The 24,457-nt window shown below is 38.9% G+C and overlaps 1 protein-coding gene and 1 pseudogene across 4 annotated transcripts in view; both read right to left on the bottom strand.

Moving 5' to 3' along the window:
• The window catches only part of TTN (titin), a 270,195-nt gene that overhangs the window by 206,853 nt on the left and 38,885 nt on the right, over positions 1-24,457 (bottom strand). For 3 of the 4 annotated variants that reach the window (XM_070508508.1, XM_070508506.1, XM_070508505.1), the window contains exons 41-45: positions 24,190-24,421; positions 22,123-22,407; positions 21,765-21,890; positions 14,798-14,986; positions 9,129-9,185 (exon numbers count right to left, since the gene is read on the bottom strand). In XM_070508508.1, the coding sequence (XP_070364609.1) occupies positions 9,129-9,185; positions 14,798-14,986; positions 21,765-21,890; positions 22,123-22,407; positions 24,190-24,421 (889 nt within the window). Of the gene's footprint in view, positions 1-1,170; positions 8,039-9,128; positions 9,186-14,797; positions 14,987-21,764; positions 21,891-22,122; positions 22,408-24,189; positions 24,422-24,457 lie in introns of those variants that run through there. The other variant, XM_070508507.1, reaches the window with a different exon arrangement.
• On the bottom strand, positions 10,060-13,305 carry LOC139045155 (muscle M-line assembly protein unc-89-like; annotated as a pseudogene).

Raw genomic sequence — 24,457 nt, forward strand, 5'->3', positions numbered from 1 at the left:
AGTACGATCACGGTGCATAAAAATTGCTCAAAGCAGAGGACAAATAAAGCCACCAGGTAACAGCAAGTAATTGGGAGAGTTGGAGGGAGGGAAGATTCATAATTTCATTACTGTATTCTATTATTTCTCTCACCTGTTGCAAAACTAAAATTTATTCTAAATTACATTAAGAAAAGGTACCACTGGGATGCCCAGAATCATAGAGTTGAATGATTACCTCTGAGGCCTTTTGGTTCAACACTTGTTTTCAGATAAGAAAATGGAATTTCTTTATATTTATTACATCTTATATGAGAAGATTTAGGTTCACAGTTGGAAATAGGTATGATGTTAAGGATTTTGTGAATTTATTATAATTATAATTCTGAAAAACAGTGTCACTTTAGAAACATGTATGCATCTTAAATTTGAATGCTTATTAAATTCTAGTTAGTTTTAAAACAAATTCAGTGAAAATAACAAGAAAGCTTATTATCTTGTTATTTGAATATAATTTGAAATACAAATTACCGTATTGCCTCAATATTAAAACGGTCCCACCTTCTGTTTTTCTAATTTTAAAGATTCTGAAATTGCACTGCAGTTTAAAATCTATATGTAAATGTAATATAGTAGTTTCTTTTCCCCACCCCCAAGGCCAATATCAAATTACACTTGATGCTATGTCAAAAATTGATAAAATGAGGTATTTCCAAAAGTGGAAAGATCTTTATTCACATATTCTGCAAGTGTTTAGATGAACTCTACCCAAAAAGAGAGCACCATTGGTCCCTCAAAACCAGCAAGAGTTAATACAGGTAAGAAGAGGGATATTAATAAAGAAAATAGTTTTTAAAGAGCCAAAAAAATATTAAGATTGCAATGTAAAACAGGTTACAGAGTTAGTTACCAATTGGGTGAAGCTGGTTTCTATTGTTGTTTGTTTTATCTATTCTAAGTCCTAGTAAATAAGCATGGATTTGGATGCGAAAGAGTTATAATTTCAAAAATGACTTGTATTCAATGCAGAGAGGATATTTTACCTTGCCAAGTTGTCTGGTGGTCATCTGACACAGTCTTTCATTTTACGTTTTACTTTACATATATAGTATATCTGCCGAAAGGGAATGCATTCTGCAGAAATGCTTTGGGAGGAGAATTGAGGGTGAAGGAGAAGCACCAACAATTGGGTAGCCAAGGAGATGTTTAATTGAGCTTGATGATTCACAGCATAATTGACGCAAGTGAGGGCTCCACAGTTTAGATAACAGAATATTTACATGTATTACAAACATGAGATTTCTACATAGAGAAACTCTTTTTCCCAGGGGTTTTCAATGTAACGTGTTCAAATAGAGTAGACATATCTGGAAATTTATTAGCTCTATATGACTTGGAAAATATAGAAGTACTTAAATCGTTTCTCATAGTTGCTGAGGCACGAGAACACTGCCCGAGAAACTTTAGGTCAGGGTGAGGACTGCACAGGTCTCCGCCATTCCTGATTCGTTCTTAGCTACACACCTGTACTCACCTTCGTCGTCTTTCACTAAGCTTGTTATGAACAGGTTGTGGAACCCTATGCCTCTCTCCTCAGCACTGAACCTAGCTCCTCGCACCGGTTTCCCATCTTTGTACCAGTAAGCCGTGGGTCTTGGAGAGCCACGAACTAAACACTGGAAATAAGCCGCTGTGCCTAAGGGTGCATAACAGTCAGAAAGACCTTTGATAAACCGGGGAGGCCCTTCCACCACCTGAAACTCAAAAAAACTCTCTGAATATTTGCTCTTTAAGACTAACTCTTCCTTCAAACTGCTTAAGGTCACTTTACCTTTCTTTGTTATCATAGCAAATATTTCAGAATCTCCCATGGTGAGGAATCCCCGACAGATAGCCTCTCCCACGCAATTCACAGCCCTGCACCTGTACGTTGCACTGTCAGAAAGACAGACGTTTCGAATTTTAAGGGTGTGACTTCCCTTCTCCTCGCTAATCACATATTTAACGTTATCTGGCTCAATACACATATATTCTTTGTACCACTTAACTTCGGGACTGGGGATGCCTATGACTGAACATTTGAACACGGCGTCCGAATTTTCTGGAATTTTAAAATCACAAATTGGCGTTACAAAGCGAGGAGGCATTTCAAATACTTCTAAATCAATTTTTAAATCTTTGTCTTCTTCCCCCCTTGAAGCCATATTTGGATCTGCTAAATTCAGTGGAAGAACATCTAGACTCACAATCATGCTTTTATGATCGGGAGTAAATTCAGGGACTGTGACTATTTTCACTTGCTTCTCAAATTCTTTAACATCTTTTTCACTTAATTCCACTTCCAGGACAATTTCTTGGGGAGAAGGTGTTCTTGATGACGTGGTGTTTTCCAGATCAAATTCCATGACGTGCTGATGTGTTACCGGAGGTGGGAGCGCCACTGCTCTTTCTTTTTGGGGTACTATGTCTACATTTGCAAAGCTCTTTGCTTCCCCTATGATGTTTACAGCATGGCACATGTACTCTCCCCCGTCTCCTTTTTGAATGTTAGAAATTTCCAAAGAACACACATTACCCACCCTTTCTATTTTGATTCTTTCATCTGGCTCTAGCAAAGATTTATTTCGATACCATTTCACACCAGGAACTGGAAGGCCCTCAACTTCAACAATGAAACCTAATGTTGTGTTTTCATATATCTTCCTTTTGGTCAGAGGTTCAATAAAAGATGGAGGCATTTCATTGTCTTTTGGTTCAATGGCTTCATTGGGTGTTCCAAATGAATCAGAACGCCATATTTCATAAGCTGAACTTCTCTCTCCTGTAGGTGTATGGAAACGCTCATTTGGCATACTGTCCTCCCTTTCTATGTTTGATGGGTATGTTTTAAATTTTTCAGTGGGGTTTGGTCCTCCAGTAGGAATAGAATATCTTTCAACTGTTTCTCCTCCTAAAGGTGTAGAATATCTCTCTAGTGCCTCTTCTGGGGGTGTAGAATATCTCTCTAGTGTCTCCCCTGGGGGTGTAGAATATCTCTCTGGTGTCTCCCCTGGGGGTGTGGAATATCTCTCTGGTGTCTCTCCTGGAGGTGTAGAATATCTCTCTGGTGTCTCCCCTGGGGGTGTGGAATATCTCTCTGGTGTCTCCCCTGGGGGTGTGGAATATCTCTCTAGTGTCTCCCCTGGGGGTGTGGAATATCTCTCTAGTGTCTCCCCTGGGTGTGTGGAATATCTCTCTAGTGTCTCCCCTGGGGGTGTGGAATATCTTTCTGCTACCTCCCCTTCAGAAGGTGTTGAGTACCTTTCAGCAGCTTCCTCTAGAGGTGTGGTTCTTTCAACAGTCTCACCTCCTGGATTTGTTGAGGATTGTTTAGTTGTATCTGAAGGATTAAAATATAAATCAGGAGACTTCGGAGTTTCAAAATGTTCAACAGAGGATGGTGGGGTATAAAACTGGTCTAACTCAGAGATTTCTTCACTGCTTATACTGCCCACATCAATCGAAATATCAGATTCAGGAGAAAATGGGCGACCCAGTGATTCCTGCTGTTGGGTGTAATACTCATACACAGTGTTGAAAGTTACTTCTTCAACCTCCATAGACATGATTGATTCACTCTGGACAAGGTTTGCCCCGTGTTTGGTGTCTTTAGTTTCAGGAACTTTGTGCTTTCCAGCAGCAAGTAAATATTGTGTTAGGGAGGTCTCAGATTCCATTACTTCCGTCGTATGTGCCTCATCCAATTTAGGAAAACTTTCAGAAAAACAAGTTTCTATCTTTTCTCCTTCAGTAGTGGAGAAAGAAGTTTCATTTCGAAGTTGAACTTCTTCATAACATTTTTCTTTTCCAGAGGCATCAATGTTTTCACTTATTGGTTCTTTCGGATCCTGTTGTTCCTCAGTCATCGGGAATGGAAAGCCCTGACTCAGGGACACTTTTCTGTGGAGTGTGTCTGCTTCCTGAACACCATCTTTGTGGTCTCCCAAAATTCCAGTGCCATATTCCTGTGTCCTTCCATCCTGCTTTTGAAATGATGCCAACTCTGGTTCCAAAGTATGTTCTTCCTCCATTTCGCAAACCTCTAAAAGGTTTTCCTCACTTGCCGCTTCTTTCAAATGTGAAATGAAACTTCCATCTCCATTTTCTAGACAGCTTTTTTTCTCAGAAATATCCATTTCTCCTACATCTGCAGATGAGGTTTGAAGGAGGGCAGATGAGTCACTACGGATTTCTTCAGAACAGGATTTAAGAGAAATACCAGTATTTAAAATTTCTAAATTTTGTTCCTGTATATGTTGGACTTCTTTTTCCAAATAAAAGGTATTTTCATCCATAGGACTTTTCTCCATCACACTCCTGTTTGAAAACTCCTGACTGGAAGAAATTTCTGGATTGGTAAATATGTTATTTTGCACACGTTTAGAGGTAATCTGTGTATCAGATTTTAAGGTTTCAGGACTGGAAATTTCTTCTTTATAAGTAGTTTCCTGCTGTTGGCTAATTTCTTGCCCTTGGAACTCCTTACCTGGATCTCTTATATGAGAATATATTTGTTTTAGATCAAAAACAATGCTTTCATCATCAGTTGTTTCAGAAGCAGGATGTTGGATTTTAAAATTAGCTTCTTCTGGATGATCACTGTCTAATTCCTGGAATTTTCTATCTGCATTTTCTATCTGAGCGTGAAAATGTTTTAGGTCAAATTTAGCAGGTGCTTCACGTTCAGCACTTTCAGAAACTGCAGACTGTCCTATAAAACCTACTTCTTTCTGTTGTTCCCTCTCTTGTACTTCAAATTCCTCTTGAGTTTGAGAAGAAAGCAGCTTCAAATTCATTACAACGTCAGATGGATCTGGTTCAGCATGTGGAGACATTATCTCTGCCTGATGCATCTTTGGATTTAGGTCACTTGCCCGGGATTCTCTTTGCTTTAATGGAAAGTCTATGTCGTCAAGCTTCCTCCGAAGAGGATTAACAAATGATTTCCTGGTAGGTCTTTTTTCTAGAACTCCTTTTTCTACATGTTGTAACTTCTCAAACGCAATGATTGTATGCTTCACCTTTCCTCCTAGGTAGTATCTCTCTTCACCAAGGGCTTCTTCATATGCAATGATGGATGAGTCTTCTGTATTGTAACTATCGGAAGTACTCTCAGAGCGGATATTCGATAAATATCCACTTTGGGCACATTCTTGCACGTTTTCCCTTTCTGGTCCACCAAGTTTCCCAAAATCATTCCTCACCTCTTTCCTAATTTTAACTTCACTGAAGTCATCAACCAATGGATAAACAGTACCCTCTGCTTGGTCCAGTTTTGATTTTTCATTTACATGCTCCTCTCTCCCTTCATCCTGACAGTGTATGAGTTCAGCTCTGACCGGCTTGTTGATTTTTATGACTCTAGGAGCATGCTGCATAAGTCTGGGTAGTTTTTCTCTAGAAGGTATGCAACGAACCTGGCTTTTCTGGTCTATCTGTTTAATTGTCTCAAGGCTTTGAAAATATTCCCTTACAGAATATTCTTTTACATTAGATTGGGGAGTAAAAGGACCAGCTGGATAATCATAAAAATGTGCCCTTACAGATTCTCCTTGACTTTGCTGATCTTTGGAATATTTGGCATAAATTCCATGAATATTTTCTAATTGACTATATTCCCTCTGAGTGACAGGTTCCACTGTTAGATCTGAAACACTTTCAACAGTTCCTAAATTGTTTTCCGCAATACATTTATATTTTCCAGAATCTTGAGAATTAACATCATTAATATATAATCTGTGGCTACAGTTAACTTCTTCAAACTGAAACTTCTGGTTCTGCCTTAAAAGGACTCCGTTTTGAAACCATGTTACAACCGGCTTAGGCTCACCAGAGAGTGAACATTCAAGTATTATGGAATCTCCTTCTCTACACCTGGCATGCTTTGGCATTTCTTGTAACATCTGTGGTGGCTCATTAGTAATATCAGATGAAAATATAAATTTGTGTTTTGGTGACTGAGTAGCCTCATCTTGAGCTGATGCCTTAGGTTCCAACTCCTCAGGTTGAAACAGTTCTCTTGACTCTTTGTCCTGTTCTGGGGTAGGAGTAGCTGCTGTTATTTGAATTTCTACAGGAAAGGAAAGCAATTCCATGCCCGCAGAGGGAGCAACTAGTGGGTTAGTTGTTAACACATGGAGATTTGTTTGGCCCTCTTGTCTCAAAGGTGGGTGAATGCCTTTTGGTTGGTCAAACACCAATGCCAGCTCCTCTTCCTCATCAGTGTAGTCGTGCAACACTGGGACTTTATGTGCTTCAACACTATGCCTTTGTTTTGTTTTCACTTTAAGTATACCAGTTGTTTTTACCGTCCCGTATTGGTTAAACAGCACACAGGTAATAGTACCTTCATTGTGAGGAAGAACAGAAGAAAAAGTTAATGTTGAATAGTTTTCCAAGGTGTGAGTAAGAAAGCCTCGATTACGTGGGATTGGTATATCATTGTTATACCATGTCACTATGGGTTGAGGATATCCTTGAAAATGACATACAAATTTACAAGTGTCACCTTCATAAACTTCTTGAGATTCAATTTCTTGAAGAAATGAAGGTGGGCAACGTTGCGAATGTTGTTGGAAAGAACTTTCAAAAACTCTTGTGTCTTTTTCTTCCTGTTCAATTTTGAATTCATCAACTTTTGTGGAAATAGAGTGTTGTGATTCTCTCAAATCATCTTTTCTTATTATTTTACTATCTATTTCTTCATTTTCTTTAATATTTATAAGTGTACCAAAAGATTCACTGGCATATGGCATAATAACTTGAGACACCTTTTGGGGAGTCTCATACATTTCCTCATTCTCGTTGACATTAGTTATATATTTAGAGGATTCTCCAATTTCAGGTTTGGTCACAGTTTCTTCAAGTTGTCCTCTTGCTTGAGTATCCTCCTTTACTAGAATCCTATCATATAAATGGTCCTTTGGTAGACTTTCTCTTGGAAATGCCTCTTGGCTCATTCCTATTTCAGTCTGGAGAATTTCTTCATCAACAGTAATTTGAAGGCTTGTGGGACGTTCTCCAAATTCCACATTTTGATCCAATTGATTAGGAAGTACATGTGGATTCTGGACCATACCCTCAGTTGAATTATCTACCTTATCCCTATTTTCTGCTGGATCAGATACAGACCTGCTTTTTATTTCCTCTCTGGAGAACAGAGTATCTTTATCACTAACTTCACTTCTCAAAGTTCTTGAGCTTATTTCAGATGACATATCTAAAAGAGAGAGTTTCTTTTTCTCCACTAACATTTTTCTAGCCTCCCGTAAACGCTGCAACTTCATTTTGGTCTCCTCGTCCAGGAAACTTTCACCCACATTAAGCCATCCTCTTATGTCAGATTTACTTTCTAAATATTCTTCAGCATACATAAAATCCGTTTTCTTGCCAGGACTTACTGTCTTAAAGTGTATAGTTCGCACCATTCCCTTTTGTTCCAACTCTTGTGTTTTGTTAAAGGGAGAGCCAGTAAACCTCAGGTCAACCTTTATCCTATCTTCTCTCCTTTCAGCTAAAGCCTCTATATTTTCATGTGTCTGTTCTGCCCTTTTCAGAAATTCTAAATATTTCTTATCTTGCCCTTTTTGGATAACAAGCAATGACGCAGTTGACTCAGCAGATCCTTCACTATTAATTGCTAATAACCTATAACTTCCAGAATCTCTCTCTTGGACCCTTTTTACCTCTAAGCTGGAAGAGTGATGATGTAAATCACTCTCAGTTTTTATGACCCTTCGAAGACCTGTTGGGATAGGCCGACTGTTATGAAACCAAGTCATTTCTGGAGTTGGACAGGCAATTAATTTACACATAAAAACAACAGGTTCACCCTCTAAAACATATTTAAACATGAGTTTTTGGGTAAAAGAAGGCTTGAAATATTCGGGCCAGGAGCTTGTAGATGATATTCTACTTGCATATCTTTTAGCAGCCATGGAGCTGTGGTCTATGTCTTCAGAATCTGAAAAGGCATCACGTGTATCTCTTTCTGAAGGTTCCGATTCGTCCTCGGAAAATTCTGAAAAAAATTAAATTATAAAGCATTTTACTATTTTCCATAGTAGGTGAAAAGTTGGAAATAAATGAAATTGCAAAATAGAAAATGAAATAAAGTGCATGCTACAGATTCTCACAAATCCATAAAAAATGTCACTCACCATATTTGTTCGAATAAACGCAACACCATGCTCTGTTTAAAAGATTCTGACACGAAAATCGTTCGTTGTCTGGTCTTTTCTTCAAACTGTTGAAATTTCTTCTTGAACAAGCAAAAATGCATTTCAAAATAACACGTTCTTGTGCATATTTGTTTTGAGAGCAGAAAAACTTTGTTCTTTTGATGGCGAAGAGGAGAATCTTACCTGACTTGCAGAGAGTGGAATAAACGCCCTTTCTGATCCTTTGGATGGTAGATTAAACTATTATATTTTTGGGAATTAACTATTTAAAAAATATATACAAGAACTATAATAATAAATAATTAGCTAAGATAAAATGAGAAGGCGTTTATTCGAACTAATACAGCCATAAAGTCACAATGTTACGCAAAGAAAAGCAGGCAATAAGGATCCATAAGGCAGCTATCTGCAAGCCAGTGTAAGAGACATATCAATGTTAAAATGAGATATGTGCATGAAGTGTAAACCAGAATGGGAATGTAACATTTTCACACATCCTAAATCAAGTAGCATTTCAATCATAATTCATTCATGACATTGCATTCTGAGAATGACAGCTAGGTTATTGACTATTGTTTGATTTAAGTCACTGTGATTTTTAAAACAGACTTCTACTTCATGATTTCATGCATTAACAGGACAACTTTCCCTAATACACACTTTAGAAAATGGCTGCAAATATGAAGTTGAATATGGCTGATAAATGTGAAATACAAGATTTTAAATTACCATAAAATAAATTACTGTGAAATGCATGTAACCATCAGCATACTAAACCAGGCATGCGACATAGTAATATATACTCTAAGAGATATATTTGTCCATCTATGTCATTTTTCTCCATAATACTAAAAAAGAAAGAAGGCAGCTCAAGGATTCTATTAATCCTTCAGAATTTCTACTTAAGTCTCACATTCAATATGACAATACCTTTCATCTCCACCTCAATCTGTTCTTCAATCCTCTCATGTAAAAGCGATTCATGGGCTAAAATGGAAAACATAGAGATTTTAATGATTAATTCCATGTACTTTCTGCCTCAATTAGAGATTCATACGATTACAATTTTATTATAATAATAGAAAACTACATCTTCCAATGCACCAAAAAAATCCATGCCAAACAAATCGATGAGCTGATAAAGTACATGACAATGTTGACAGAAAGATTGTAAAACATTTTTATTTTAGGATCTCTACGAAATTTCCGCTTTGAGTTCCCTAATTCCCCATGCCTTTACATGCATTCAGAAAAGCAATCCACAAACTGAAGGAATGTTCTTCTTTTCAAAAATGTCCTATTCACTGAACACTTGCTAAGAGACGAAATCACATTTAGAAGGAACATGCATTTTCTAACTTGCCACTTTTAGTTGAGGGCTATTCTCAGTTTTTCTTGCAGAATTATGTGTTTGCTGCCAGTAAATATTCCTTTGATTTGAAGCACCTCTAAAATTTTAAACTAAACAAAGCCCAATTACATATTAAGGAGCAAAACAAAAAGTCCTCAGCTCAAAATTGCTTTTATTACGTGAGGAAAAGGAAAAGGCACAGTTTAGACACAATCATTTCTGGTGAGTTTCTTGAGAAGGCGGGTGTCCTGGTACCACTCTCATTCTTTGGTCCACGTGGCATTGTGTCAGTCTACTTGACTGCCTCGCCTCTCAGTTCCTTGTGGTCTTTGGCATGAAGTTAATGACAAGCTTGATGTTTTCTTTGACGAGTCTCTCTACTTCATGGGTTGTTTTCATTTGTGACTCTCTGAGTGTTTTAATACTTTTAGTGTCTGAACCAAGGGTAATTTTTTTAATTTTTATTTTATTTTATTTTTTTAAGATTTTATTTTTTTCCTTTTTCTCCCCAAAGCCCCCCGGTACATAGTTGTATATTCTTCGTTGTGGGTCCTGCTAGTTGTGGCATGTGGGACACTGCCTCAGCGTGGTTTGATGAGCAGTGCCATGTCCGCGCCCAGGATTCGAACCAACGAAACACTGGGCCGCCTGCAGCGGAGTGCACCAACTTCACCACTCAGCCACGGGGCCAGCCCCCTGAACCAAGGGTAATTTTTGTAACTGCTCTGGTTTGTGATTCTTTGGCTAGGTTAGGAAAAGCAATAAATTAGCTGTGTTTGTAAGACTAAAACATGCCGAACTTAGAGAAGATAGAAAGTCATTAGGTTGAGAAAGAAAGCAGCAAATTAGTCCCAAAACTAATATATGATATATCTATGCTTACTAGGCACATAAGAATGCTACTCAAGTAGATTTATGGGGTTTTACATTCCTACTTGATCTTTGTGGCTCGCTATGCACCCTATGTAAAGTTATTAGTCCAAAACAAAAGAAAAACATATGAAGACTGGCCTTCCATTAGAGAATTAGACAGCTGTGCCTAGTCCTTCACTCTACAAACACTTAAAAGTGGCTTATCTTTTAACTCTCTTAAGTACAAGTAAGGCAGTCTGGACTTTCCAAGAAAAAAATGCCGCTGCTCCAAGAATACTTTAATAACATTCAAATGGAACTGAGTGAACTGGAAATCCTGGTATAAAAATGTCCATCTCAAATGCACTCTGGGAACATGACATTCAAGCACTGTCCTACAGCACTAGGTCCTTTAGGAAGCAAGTGGGAAGACCTACATTTCTCCCACCTCTATGACAGCCAACTCTCAATTATATCGCTGCAAAAACTGTCACAGTTGTCACCCACGTGACTGTGGACGACACCTCCAGATAAACAGTCACTCTGTGGTTACCGTGCTAGGCAGCAGCTGCGGTGAAATTGAGGGTCAACTCTCTGGATGGTGGAATTTTCCAAGTTTGCATAACTAGACCTCAGTTCTTGAGATATTCCCCTTGTAGGCTATGGAAATATAACTAGAAATAGCTATAGAACAAAATGTCAGATTAAGAAAGAAAAAGCCCCCTTTTGGTGAATATTGTAGATACGTTACGTGAATTAATGAGCCTGTTTCAAAATTCGGTGCGGGAATGGCTGTGTACATAGCACTGCATTGCCCCCACTCATGTCTAACACCTTAAAAATAGCATGGCCAGATCAGAGAAGAACTGAGGTCATAGCTCTCCACAGATGACTGGAGATGCCTGAATTTCTTCCACCAGCTTCCCTCCGTAGGACTCAGTGAAGCTCCTTTGCCTACAGACACACAGCACAGGCTTCTAGCACCTGAAGAATAATTTTTTCATTTCATTAGCATCTAAGAGGAAAGGTCATGAATAAGAGGAAGAAGTCACCCTTTGCCTAGACAAATTTATTCATGCCTTTCCAGACACAGTGGAGAATCAAGCACGGTAACAACAAAAATAATGATCTTGCCATGAGATAATTCTACAATTTCAGGAGGATCTCAGGCTGTAAAAGCAGCATCATTTATTGAGAAATATCTAGAGACTACTAATTTTCGTCCAGACAGAGCCCTATTATTTTCAGTGCCCACTTTTCTATTTTCATAGCCTCCTTGTGAACAGCTAGAACCTGCAGATCTAAAAACAAAGGGTAGATGAGAATTTTTGAGCTTCCTAATGTTAAAACAATTAAATTTAAATTTAGCAGTGTCAGGCACAGTAATAAATACTTGACAAACTAGAACTTCTTAACCTTTGGTACACTTCCTACGTGGCACATCTGGTAAATTTTAGTAAAAGCAGTACATATGAAATAAACCTTAATTTCCTGAACCTAGATTTAAAAGTTAAACTTCCTTGAATCTAGACTGGGAAGTTAAACGTTCATAACAAGTTTGACCAATGACTTGGCTGACTTTCATAAGTCATTTATGAATAGAGTGCTAATTTAGAGATATTCTAATTAATATATTCATTGACTCAATTTGCATGGCAGAAAAGCTGCATAAAGTGATGAGGATGAAACGAAGCAAGTCATAGCTAAAGATCAAATAACCACCTTCTACACTTAGCACAGCTGATGCTGTCTTCTCTCCATGCTCATTGTGTACAACGCAGCTGTACAATCCTTGGTCTATCAGCTGAACATTACATATGATAAGAAACAGAATATTTCTATTGTTTGACTGCATTACTCTCTCAGATTCCTCTATCATTACACCTTCTTGAGTCCAAGTTACATCAATGGAAGATTCGTCTTCTAAAACACAGAGGAATTGAGCAGAGTCGCTGCACTTTGCAGAGAAGTCCTGAAGATGCAGGAGAATCTTTGGCGCCTCACCCATTGCCTCTTCGGCACATTTCTCAGATAACTCAGTGCTTTCTGCAATTCGTGAAATGGATGTGGTGTGGCGCAACTCTACATCTCGAACGGTTGCAGCTGTGTGGGTGGAACTTTGAAATACACTTTCAAAAACCTGTACTTCATATTCATATGATGATCCTCGAAATCACTTAATTTCGCTTTGAGGTAATTTGCTCTCCTGCTTTGTGAAAGAGGAATCTGCCACTGCCTGAGACTTGGTGGACTCTCTCACATCTTTCCCAGAACTTTGCCTAGCTAGGGCTTGCACTGCATAATCAAGTGACAAGAAAAAGAAAAGAATATTAAGATCTAAGCTTTGTCACTTGGCTAGGTTAGTAACATAAAATGGCAGGGGAGATGAAGATGAAAGACATCATTGTCAATTGGAACCAGCATGCCAGATGCAGTGTGCTCTAGGATGTCAGGATCGCACAAAAGAAAATTCATTCCCAGAGCTCCAGTGATGAATGGATGATGAAGCCTTGTGCAGATGCCATCCAGTCTTTGGTTCCTTCAATCTGCTATCATTTCAGCTCTCCAGAGTGACATAGTCTCTTTCTTTTTTTAATTTTTGCTGACTTTATTTGGGATACCATTTGTCCTCCTTCCACCATACACTTTATAAACAATATACAGCAAATAGATCATTAATGATGCAAGGGTGAGACATTGTTTAGAAAAGTAAAAATGTCAAGCAAAGTTGACGCCTAACAAAATAATTGCTAATATAATGCACAGAACACATATGTCAGTGAGATTTAAAGTACATAGGTTAACCCATAATTGAGGACTTAGGGGGACTTGTTGTGTGTTACTTTATTAGTAAATTATGGACTGACCGCAATATGCAATGAGACAAACAGCAGAGACTCTCATTAGTAACAGTGGGAGTAGGAGGTATGCAGCAAATCAAAGTCTTTGAAGCAAGATGGGCTTTACCTTTTGGAGTCACTGTGAGTGTAGCTGCACAAGTGGCTTCCCCAGCACTATTGGCTGCTTTGCAAGAGTACTGCCCAGCATGCTCTGAGTAAGCGTCAACTATAAGCATTAAAGCCATGCCTGTGGACTCCTCAAAATGGAAAACTACATCTTTTGTTGGTAGAATTGGCTGCTGGTTATGAAACCACTGGATTTCTGGCTTGGGAATGCCAGAAACCCTTGCATGAAATCTGACTGTCTCCCCGCTGTGCACCCTGAGGCTTGATAGAGGCTGGATGAAGATGGGCTTTTGGCCAAAAGATTCCTTCTTAAATGAAACTGATGAAGAGACATGCCTTTGGGAGTTTGATGTCACTTCTTCAAGTTTGCTAAATCCTGAAAAGAAGCATGCCAACTTTAATGTCTTACCCTGCACTGAAACCAGAACTCATTTGGAATCGTATACAGGTCTGTCGCAAATCTCAGTGGTGGACTAGAATCCAGTCCAATCCTAACGCCTTGTCAATGTACGCCACTAGTGATTTGGAGTCACACAAGTTCACTTCCATTTTCCAGAAAAACAACCTGAGACATAAACAGTCTAAGGAACTTCACTGTATTGTTCACGAAGGCAGTGGTAGAGTACCCAATTCTTGTTTTCTGTTTTTTAATTTTCTCCCTCTGGTCGTAAAACCAGCTTTCCACTTTAAATTGATTATTAAGAAAACATCTTGTTATTATCGTCAGTATTTAAAATTAAGGAAAAAAGCAAAAGCTGCCCTAAATCCTTCTGTATTTGTATATACTTACTACTACATAGACTAAATAGTCTGACGGTATAAAAATATTATCTCATTTTGAATCAAAGTGCCCCCCGCCCACTAGCAAGGAAGTGTTTCCGGTTGCAATTTAAGACTCCAAATAACAGAAATGTTAAACCCTCTTAGGACCGAGCCCTTCAGCCCTCAGGCATTCCTTGAATGACAGTGAATACACCCAGCTAGTACAGACTTGAAATCATCCACTGCAGCTTCTGTGAAATCAGAATTGTGCCAACACAATGAAGGAATGCTAACACTCTTAAATTTAAGAAAATTGTTTTGATTTTCATCCTAGCCAAATAAGAAAACAAATCTGGCTATTTCTTTAAGCATATACGTCCCCATTCTGATATATGCTGATCAGGAAGCATGAAAGCTGGTGAGGAGAGCAATCCATTACAAAACATTATGGAGACAAAGCAGGGAAAAATAAAAATCGATGGTTTGTGATTCGTATTGAGAAGGGGTAAATGAAAAGCGAGAATATGGCATATAACGTGGAAACAATTAGTTGCATTAAAAGAGAATGGTAGGACCAACAATGATTTACATGAAATCTTTAGTGATTGTTACTGACATTGTGAGATCAAATCTAGATTTAGATGTGGCTCTTAATTGTTTTACTCTACCTTCCAGTCTCAAGTTGGCTGTGCTCGATACTTGACCCATGGCATTACTAGCAGCAAAAGTGTAAGTCCCTTCATCTTCTGGATAAGCTTCAGCAATCTCCAACTGGTAAGTGTCTTCAAACTGAGTCATTCTAAAGAACCGAGATGGCTTGATTTTCTTGTCTTTGCTGTACCAAGACACTTTGAGATCTGTATCACAAAAGAAAAAGGATATTTAAATCACAAAAACAAGTGGATATTTTAAATTTACCCTCAAATACATATTGATTATACTGGTGGCTACATTTCATATTTATCCTAATAACATTATACTTTTGGGGGAGGCATGCTACATCTGCTCTGATGTGATTTTTTTTCACCTTTAAGAAGGAAACAAATCTAGAAAAATCCAGCTTATAGACTGATTGTAATATTTGAAATTTTACAATTTTAGTTATATTCTTTTCAACCATTTATATGTCATGCTGTGGAAACAGGGACAAGGTTTTGACATATTCAGTGACCTTGAGAAAAACATAGTCCTGAGAAACAGTCAGCATGAAGATTTGATCTGGGACTGTGCTTGTCTACTGGGACAGGAAGTGAGAAAAACCTGCACTCTGGTGTGCAGAAAGATCAATCAGAAAGAGAGCTGAGAAGATCAACATTCCACAAAGTCTAAAATAGACACCCTGCAGGCTGAAGAAAAAAGTTTCTTTTTTTTTTTTGTTACCAATGAGCAAGCATCCAAAGGTCCCAGCACAGCAGAAAATAATTTTTTAAATTGAAAGAAAGAGCCATGGAATTTGGGCATCTGGTATATATTTGGCTCTTTTCAAAGTAGCGGCAATAATAAATAATAACAAAACTAGCTATTTCCATACAAGAATTTGAACTAGCTTAAAATGATAGAAAATAAAAACCCCAAAGCAAGGATACAATAACATTATTGTGATGTTATAGTTCAAGGGCATGGGCACTTTAAAAAATATTATGCTTCTATTAAAACAAAAACCCTATAAAGTCAGGAGTGGATTTCAATTTAGTTACTTGTTTTAAAAGCCAAAATCAGAGTCATCTTGTTTTTGGGCTACAGTCGCTGTTTCACTTCCTTGTCTCAGTATCATCCATGGGGATCATCGAATCGTCTAGTCATCTAGCATTTGCTTGCATTTAGCACAAATATTGGTTTATGAAGGTTTCCCTCCTTCCCATGATGCCAGCTGTTTATAAACTACAGGTTCTCCTTTTAAAGAAACAAATCTTTTCACTTCTTTAGGTAGCAAGGTAAAGTAGAAAATGGAGTCCTGACACTACACTCTACCAGCTGTGTGACCTTAGACATGTCACTTAATTTCTCTGGACCAGTCTTCTCACTTGTAAAATGAGATGCATAATAATTCATGGGTTATTCATTGCATAAAATTGCCGTGTGAATTAAATGACATACATACAAGAAAAGGCTATATAAACCACTGACACAAATCCGTCATTAAAGCAAGAATGTCTAACATCATGGAAGGGATCAGCCATGCCTTCAAGAACATGCCAAAAGACAGGGCCATGTGAAGCAGTAGGTAACACCATCCCATGGAATTTAACAATCATCCCACAACTTATTTTGTTTGCTTGTTTAATCATCAGCGAAAATGGAAGGATGAGGAGTCTGGTACGCCCCCTTATGAGGTTCTCTGCTTATTCCTACTGACAACTTCTTCCTTTGGTGAACTGAATGAGGCACCAGGACAGGCATGACTTGCCAACAATAAATGAGCTAAAAGGTGAGACCTCTCTTGGTAATGGACTCGGTGCTCCTGGCTGGGCTGCCACTATCTGTATTGGTCACTGGCCTCTCATGGTTCTATGAGGCCAACCCACTCCCCCTGCTTCTCACCCCTACCACCTCATTGTTTTTGGTCCCTAAATCTTGTTTTCTAACTTCCTTCCTCCTTGCACTATCATAGTATTGCTTCTGAAAAGCAAATATAATCATGTCACCAGGAACTTAAAAATTCTTTAGAACAATGAACTAACAGAAAAAGAACTCAAGAACTCAATCCCATTCACAATCGCAGCGAAAAGAATAAAATACCTTGGGATAAACTTAACCAAGGAAGTGAAGGATCTATACAATGAAAACTACAAGACTTTCTTGAAAGAAATTGGCGATGACATAAAGAGATGGAAAGACATTCCTTGCACATGGATTGGAAGAATAAACATAGTTAAAATGTCCATACTACCTAAAGCAATATACAGATTCAATGCTATCCCAATCAGAATCCCAAGAACATTCTTCACAGAAATTGAACAAACAATCCTAAAATTCATATGGGGCAACAAAAGACCGCGAATTGCTAAAGCAATCCTGAGCAAGAAAAACAAAGCCGGTGGAATCACAATCCCCGATTTCAAAACATACTACAAAGCTACAGTGATCAAAACAGCATGGTACTGGTACAAAAACAGGTCCACAGATCAATGGAACAGAATTGAAAGCCCAGAGATAAAACCACACATCTATGGACAGCTAATCTTCGACAAAGGAGCAGAGGGCCTACAATGGAGAAAAGAAAGTCTCTTCAACAAATGGTGCTGGGAAAACTGGACAGCCACATGCAAAAGATTGAAAATTGACCAGTCTTTTTCACCACACACCAAAATAAACTCAAAATGGATCAAAGACCTAAAGATTAGGCCTGAGACAATAAGTCTTTTGGAAGAGAATATAGGCAGTACACTCTTTGACATCAGTTTCAAAAGAATCTTTTCGGACACTGTAACTCCTCAGTTGAGGGAAACAATAGAAAGAATAAACAAATGGGACTTCATCAGACTAAAGAGCTTCTTCAAGGCAAGGGAAAACAGGATTGAAACAAAAAAACAGCTCACTAATTGGGAAAAAATATTTACAAGCCACTTATCCGACAAAGGGTTAATCTCCATAATATACAAAGAACTCACACTGCTTAACAACAAAAAAACAAACAACCTGATCAAAAAATGGGCAGAGGACATGAACAGACATTTCTCAAAAGAAGATATGAATATGGCCAATAGACACATGAAAAGATGTTCATCATCGCTAATCATCAGGGAAATGCAAATCAAAACTACACTAAGATATCACCTTATACCCGTTAGATTGGCAAAAACATCCAAAACCAAGAGTGACAAATGTTGGAGAGGTTGTGGAGAAAAAGGAACCCTCATACACTGTTGGTGGGAATGCAAACTGGTACAGCCACTATGGAAAACAGTATGGAGATTTCTCAAAAAGTTAAAAATAGAAATACCCTATGACCCAGCCATCCCATTACTGGGTATCTATCCTAAGAACCTGATATCAGAAATCTCAAGAGTCCGTTGCACCCCTATGTTCATCGCAGCATTATTTACAATAGCCAAGACGTGGAACCAGCCTACATGCCCAGAAACTGATGATTGGATAAAGAAGATGTGGTATATATACACAATGGAATACTACTCAGCCATAAAAAAAGACAAAATTGGCCCATTCACAACAACGTGGATGGACCTCGAGGGTATTATGTTAAGCGAAATAAGCCAGTCAGAGAAAGACGAACTCTATATGACTCCACTCATAGGTGGAAATTAGTATACTGATAAGGAGATCTGATCGGTGGTTACCAGGGAAAAGGGGGGGTGGGGGGAGGGCACAGAGGGGGAAGTGGTGTACCCACAACATGACTAACAAAAATGTACAACTGAAATCTCACAAGGTTGTAATCTATCATAACATTAATAAAAAAAAAAAAATTCTTTAGTCGCTCCTCAGTGTGAACAAGACAAAATCTAAAATCCTAAGCATAGACTACACTTCAGTATCTGGTCCTCGCCTTCTCACCCACTAATTACATCACTTTCTAATCATACTTAAACCACTTGTTGTTTCCAGCACATGAAGTGTTCTTGTAAGCTTTTATGACTTCGTGAATGTTGTTCTCTGTCTGGAACACCATTGTGCTCAATGATCCAATTGACTCTTCAATGCTCAGTCCTTGCAGCTTTCTCTGTGTCCCAGACAGACAGCATTGAGTACGTGGGCTGTTACAGTACTTACAGCCTTGGGATCTAGTTGTGCACATGTGTCTCCTCACCTACCCACTGAGCTCCATCAAGGCAACAGCCAGGTCTTAGCGTCCCTAACACCTATCATGATGTTTCAACAGCAGGAAGACAATAAATGTTGGCAGAATAGTTAAACAGATGCTCTGATGAATGATAGACATCCATCATTACTAGACTAGTTATTTATCATCTCATTTAGCTACCTGTCACTCTGTAAGCCTCCAAATGATACTGACTCATTATCTGTAGTATAAACAGTAGCAGGAAGCTAGCTCTACACGTATTTAAAATTCTATTTTTCAAATTGCTCTTACACCACTAGGTGGCACCAGAGACCTTCAATAGACAACATTTTCAGTGCTCTAAAAGTACCGCCAGATTCCTCAGGGCCATGTTCCAGGCCTCAGAAAGTATCGTTTCCAAAAACTTGCAACTGGGGCTTCTGAAGACTCATAATGTTTTCCAATTTGTAGAAGGCCGGGATGCACTTACTTTCTTTTTTTATTGTATTGAGGTCACTGGTTTTCAATGCACTGCTTTCTTAAGGCAATACCTGGTCAGAGGAAGTTGCAATCTAATTTTCAGTCCTTGAGGCATGAAACTATATGATTTGGTAAGCTTTTGAAAGGGCATTTTATTTAATGAATTTCCTTTCTATCACATTGAAAATGTGTTTACAGGATGGTGCTAAAACCTCTATATGTGTATAAATATTACCACGCATACAGAGTTAGAGCTCTCATGAATTTATAAAGTCCATTCAAACATTTAAAGACATCAGTGATACAGAAAAGATAGGCATTTTTTTCTTTCTCTTTCTACCCCAATTGGAGTCTTGTAGAGGGCTTCAAATGTATTTTTGTAACACCTTAAAGGCAAAATTATAGTTTTATTTATAAAATAAAAAGTGCTATACCAATATAGTTAAGATGTCTACTACTTTGGATTATCCATCTATATGTATATTTATTTGAAAAATTTCCACTAAAAATTCAATACGTGGATACATTATTGTGTGGCTTTAGTGAATTTGATATTAAAATGCATTTTCCTTTATTGTATTAGTAGGACTCTATCAAATCAATCCTCATTTCTTGATATTTAGTGCTTCTCAAACACTATGCTTTGAGGTCACAAAGTCTATGGTATTTGTCCACCTTGGTCACCCAGTACCAGACTTTTATGCTGTGTAATTCCTGACTGTGGCTGTAATAAAATTAATGTATTAAGTGTCAGTCACTTGCCAGCCGCCTATAGGTTCTTTACATACATTATATCCTTTAATTATGCTCATAAAATCAAACAGATCCGTTTGGTTTCTAGACCAGCACTTCCATCCCAGAGGAGAAAATCATTAGGTCATAGAAACTCCCTGAAATACTAATGTGTTTAGGAGAATGGTTTTTGGCAACCTAGAGATTGGGTTATAAACCAAGGAGAGAAGCGTAATAAACAAAACAATAAAACTTGCTGGGAGTGCTGTGAGATGCCCAAGCTTTGAGAATTTCCTTTTGGTAGTGGCATACAAAAGCCAAGAAAATGAGGGAGTGATTTTCATTTGGGATAAAGTTGATTTATCTTGTCCCTTTCTGAGGTCAGTCTAGAATCATAATTGGCTTGAAATGGCTCATTCTACCAAGGTCAGACTCCTGGAGTCAGGGGAGGAGCTGGTGGTGTTTGGGAAGCATGCCCCAGTTAAAAATCATAACAGCTAACTGACTGAGGGATTATCATATCATGGCCACTGTGCTATGTGCTGACTTGGGTTATCTGAGGTAATCCTGATAATAGTCTTCAGCGATTGGTATTCGTCATTTAACAATCATTCATTTATCCAATCAACAATTAGTTATTGAATATCTACTATGTAGGGAGCTATTCTAGGACAAGGATCCACTCTCGCTCTCCTGAAGCTTAACTTCTAGTAGCTACTGCTTTTCAGGCATCAGGTTCTAGGCACTAAGATAGAATCCTTGCCTGCATGAAATGTATGTTCTATGACTGAAGGCAATATTATCCTCACTTTATTTATGAAGGAAAGAGAATCAGAGAAATCATATATTTGCCTAAGGTCACACAGTGGAGCCAAGATTCAAATCTAACCTTTCTGACCATAAAACATCTACCTTTTTTTTTTTTTTTTTTTTGGTAAGGAAGATTGGCTCTGAGTAACATCTGTTGCCAATCTTCCTCTTTTTGCTTGAGGAAGATTGTCGTTGAACTAAGCTCTGTGCCAATCTTCCTCTATTTTGTCTGTGGGGTGCCACCACAGCATGGCTTGATGAGCAGTGTGTAGGTCCATGTCCAGGATCTGAACCTGCAAACCCAGGCCGCCAAAGAGTAGTGCATGAACTTAACCACTAAGCCACCAAGCCAGCCCCAAAACCCCTACTTTTGACCACTACAGCTACTGCCTTCCAAAGAAATACACCTTTTCACACAAGCCAAGCATTGTCCATAGACTGAAAATGACTTACATATAAATAGACTCTTCTTTTAAAATATATGTAGATGCTATTATAATTAATCTAATAGTGATTGTAGTTCTGTCATTTTTTCAAGAGATAACAAAAGTGCAACTACAATCATAAAGGGAATATGACATTTTTTGAAGTTTAAAATGTTGGCAAACACTGATCTAATTCTTTTTGTTGTTGTCGCATTAAGAAAACACATAGCATAAAATCTACCAACTTCACCATTTTTAGGTGTACAGCCCAGTAGTGAAAAACACTGATTCTTAATCCACTAATTCAAGTAAGCCTTCTTGCAAGAGTCCCACTAAGCTTCAAATTGCGCATGAGAGATGTTTGTGATGGACGAAAAGGTGAGAAAACTTTTCCCCTACATTATCTTTTGTAAATATTAGGAATGATCCCTTTGCTCGTCAACCTACCTGTTCCAGAAACGCTGCATTGAAAACGGGCTGGCTGTCCCTCAGAAGTGACAGTGTCCTGAAGCGGGGTGATGATGGCAGGAGGATAAACTGGCATTTCCTGATCAGGAGACACAACTTCTGGAACTAAAGAAGGGACCACAAGATTTGTCAGGATTAAGTCACCATACAGATCTCACAGAACGGAGCATGCCAATTTATCTTAATTTATCTCACAGCTGAGTGCTTTAAAAGTTTCAAAGTTGGGTAGCAATCTACTTTTATACGCTCCAAATTGTATTTCTGAATGCACTGGGAGGACGCAAAAGCTGGTTTCTTAGGTTTTATTTTAAGCTGAGAATTCGCAAGACATTTGTACCTTCCACTGAGAGTGAAGCTGAGGTCGTCGCAACTCCATAGTCATTCTTGGCTTCACAGGTGTAGACAGCCGCGTCCTCTGGGAAGGCTTCGATTAGCAAAAGCGTGTACTCTTGCCCATCGTGAAGAAATTTGCACTTGAAGCCAGTGGAAAGCAGCTGCTCTTCCTTGTACCAAGAAATTTTGGGCTGCGGTCTGCCGGATATCACAGCACAGAAGCGGGCAGGCTTGCCAGATTGCACAGTAACAGGCTGGAGCTCCTGCAGAATTTGGGGTGGTTCCGGAGCTGGGAGTAAATGAAAACAAATAGCCCGTGAAAAAAGCGTGAGAAGACGGGAGAGCACGCACAGCTCTATAGTCATTTGTTGCCAGGTGGTTACGTGCCCAGAACCAAAGCTTTGGAACTGTGATATCTTTACTTGCTTCAGAATATTAGAACAATCTTTTGTGCTAAGAAGGAAGAAAACTTTGGAATTTTGTCCTAAAGTAGAGGGAATAACTTTCGATACTTTTGATATTTTGTCAGAGGGTGCTGAGTTTCTCAACATAACGTGATTACCCCGTTCCTGATTGGGATCCAGGTGGAGGTGTAGCAATAGACAGTACCCTAAAGAATTCTAGAACAACTTCCACATGCTACCTATTGTTAGAAGTCATTTGGGCAAATCACGTGGTGAGGTGGTGCGTGCCATTCAGGTTTGTTCGTTTTGCAAGTACATGTGTCTATGTCGTGGTCATTCCTTTATATACAGGTGCCCACAAAGCGCGATCAGTAATGAAAAAATGAATGAATGTTATTTCAGGTCTGGTTAAATGCAATTAGGTAGATTTAAAAAAATCAGCTAGGGGCCTGCCCGGTGGCTCAGTGGTTAAATGCACACGTTCTGCTTCGGGGGCCCGGGGTTTGCCGGTTTGGATCCTGGGTGCGGACATGGCACCGCTTGGCAAGCCATGCTGTGGTAGGTGTCCCACATATAAAGTAGAGGAAGATGGGCACAGATGTTAGCTCAGGGCCAGTCTTCCTCAGCAAAAAGAGGAGGATTGGCAGCAGATGTTAGCTCAGGGCTAATCTTCCTCAAAAAAAAAAAAATCAGCTGTCCTGTTATGCTAATTAAAGCATATTCTTAGTGTTATAATAAGTGAAGAGAACTGGGTAGTTCACAGAACCCAGAAATGGGGAGAAATGACTTCTATGAGGCTGGTTTCTGACACTGCCATAGAAAAGACCTTTACTTCTCTGTGCCTCAGTTTCTCCGCCATTAGCATAGAAATAATAACTGGATATCACGATCATTTGGTCTTCTAGGGACTGAGGGAATGTTGGCAATATGGTTCATTTTTACAGACCTGGGGATTACTTCTAGTGTTCCTTCATCTGCCTCAGGGGTATTTGTCCAGACAGGTATGACTCGAGGGAAGGGATGGAAATTCCATTTTCTCTATGTACTAGGTTAGTCTCAGATCTAGGCCAGGCTCAAATGCAGCTCTAAGGTTTCTAATGAGGAAAGTGGAGGTTTAACGGCATTCCTTTGAGGACTTGGTAGCATGTGGAACCCCCCTCTAAAGTAAGAGCCCCTGGTCCTAGGGTTTGGGGCAAAGAGAAACTAGCTCCACACCACCTGTGGCTCTCTAGGCCCTCTGTGGTCTCAAAGGGGTCCTTTGGGTTCTCCCAGGCATTCCTTACTAGAGGCTGGAAATACCCCTATCGCTTGGTAGTGCTCCTGGTACTTAAGCATTTAGGGTGTAGGGCAGAGCACTAGAACAGCTGAATTCTGTATCTAGAAACCCATTTGGGATCTATTATATTTGACACACAGTGGATGCTCAATAGTGTTGACCAACTAAATAAGGATCTAGTCCTTAGGTGCTGTCTGGAAATGACATGTTATCAGTCCTTTTACCAGCTGCTGTCCCTTTTCTATAGGTATAACGTGAAAACAAATGTAGCCGCCACCATATGGGTACCATGGGTTCTTAGAAATTTCCCAGGAACTACTAGAATTTCAGTAACTCAAAGGAGAGAATTATTCCAGATGGACCCACAGAATACATTAAAATCTCTACTTACCATTGACATAAAGAGTAACAGAACTCCTGTTCCTTCCTGCCACAAAGGTGTATTCACCGGCATCACTGTGCCTGGTCTCAGAGATGAACATTCGGTGGATTCTTCTCTCCACCACATATTGATGTCTTTCTTGGATTTGGAAATTGATTTCAATTCCATCTTTATACCAGTGGGCATCAACATCATCTTCATTGACCTCAAACTCAACGACAGCACGTTGTTTCTCAATAACCTTTAGATGGAGCAACATAAAAAAGAAAATTGAAGC

Source organism: Equus asinus, chromosome 4, assembly GCF_041296235.1.
Source record: "Equus asinus isolate D_3611 breed Donkey chromosome 4, EquAss-T2T_v2, whole genome shotgun sequence".
NCBI classification, from domain to species: domain Eukaryota; kingdom Metazoa; phylum Chordata; class Mammalia; order Perissodactyla; family Equidae; genus Equus; species Equus asinus.